Below are 1,625 nucleotides of genomic sequence, written 5' to 3' on the forward strand. Positions count from 1 at the left end.
CTATGCAGTGAATGAGTGATTCCCAAACTCTGGTCATTCAGGTGTTTTGGACTTCAGCTCCCAGAAAACTCAGCCATCTTGGCCAATGGCCATTCTGGGAAAGCCAAAGTTTCTGGAAAGCCAAAGTACTTCTGGATTAAACCATTTGAACCAATGGATCTAACTAAGAACTAATTGGTCTGCAAAGAAAGCAGTCTGACTCCTGCAGTTCTAAATGTGTACCATAGAATTAAAGGATTTTCTGGTCATGTTTTAACAGGAACATTTGCCTCACACAAGTCCTATGTTACCTTCATGGACTCCGAGTACAGGATATACTCTCTTAGAACAGGCAAGAAGTCCTCTGTCATGTCTTCACTCAGTTCCTCAAGAGCAGTAGAACAATTCCCAATGCAGGCAGACACTCCTTCCAGAGGTTCTGACAGCTCCTTTTCTAACCCACTCCAGGTTGAGTATACAGGACCATACTCTCGCAATTCCACCAGATATTCTGCAAGTGAAAAAGAGAGCCAGAATGGCTAATTTCTGAATTTTAACAATGTACCTGAGATTATTCTTTTTACAAGACACAAATCTAAATTTCAAATGACAAACATCTCATGTTTGGCAAAATCTTGTCCGGGGGGGTGGGGGGGGCTTTCAAAATCTGGAAAGGATGGTATAGAAGAATGTTATAACTAAGTAATGTGTTATATTGTAAGAGGGAGAAAATATGAACTGTCTATCTGGAGGAATTTCTTTATTCTAAATGGACACTCTGCAGATTCAGTATGCTCCCCAAAATCCTTTTACATAGCTCTTTGCGCAACATGAGATCACAAAATTACATCCAAGATCTTTGCTACATTGCTAGAACACTTTAAACATTCTGTAGGAAATGCACCAATTCTTATGAAGTACAGCATATTTTTGGATTTCCAGGGTCTCATTTTTAACAATAACTTTGTTTATACATAACCCTGGAACATGGGATGCAGCATACACCCTTTACAAAACCCTCAAGCAGTACAAAATGAATGGCATTACAAGGCAAACGGCATGCACTACTCACCAACTTCCTCCTTTATTATCCTCTGTGCTATCCTATCAATAGTTCCAAGCTTCAGAGAAAACGTATCCAGGTAGTCACCAATGGCTGCAAACTCCAATGGTCGACTTCTTAATTTATAGCTTCCTGTGACATATTTGACTGATTCTCCCATCTTGGAAAGCAAGGCCATTCCTTGTTTTTTATAAGCATTAAGATCCTGGTGGTGACAGAATAGTTAAGCAGGCTTACTTTATATTTGCATATTTCATGTTCATGAAGAAATTGAGCAAATTGAGTAACACAAAATTTCTCCGAATTGAGAAACACAAAGAAGAAACTCCAAGAACACCACTACCAAGATCTGACTCCTTTTTATAATGAAGCTAAAAGAGATGTGATTTTCTCTTAAGCTTTCACCAGGCATACAATGTAATGAGGAAGTTTTATGCTTTAATCATAAATGAACATTGCCAGAACACTTTTGATTCCCGGAGACTAATTTTTAACAGTAATCTTGTGTATACATAACACTGTACCATGGGCTGCAGCACCTATCCTTTACCAATTCAGTCAAGCAGGTAGTTAAAAAGATACT

The 1,625-nt window shown here is 38.6% G+C and overlaps 1 protein-coding gene across 1 annotated transcript; it reads right to left on the reverse strand.

Moving 5' to 3' along the window:
- Nucleotides 1-266: 266 nt before the first annotated feature.
- Nucleotides 267-1,262, reverse strand: LOC121918657 (sorting nexin-30-like; the record flags this gene model as incomplete). The annotated part of the gene is made up of 2 exons (XM_042444674.1): nt 267-490; nt 1,052-1,262. Coding segments are annotated over 2 exons (420 nt in total), but the record flags the coding sequence as incomplete, so codon positions are not given.
- Nucleotides 1,263-1,625: the final 363 nt, after the last annotated feature.

This window comes from Sceloporus undulatus, unplaced genomic scaffold (genome assembly GCF_019175285.1).
Source record: "Sceloporus undulatus isolate JIND9_A2432 ecotype Alabama unplaced genomic scaffold, SceUnd_v1.1 scaffold_21745, whole genome shotgun sequence".
NCBI classification, from domain to species: domain Eukaryota; kingdom Metazoa; phylum Chordata; class Lepidosauria; order Squamata; family Phrynosomatidae; genus Sceloporus; species Sceloporus undulatus.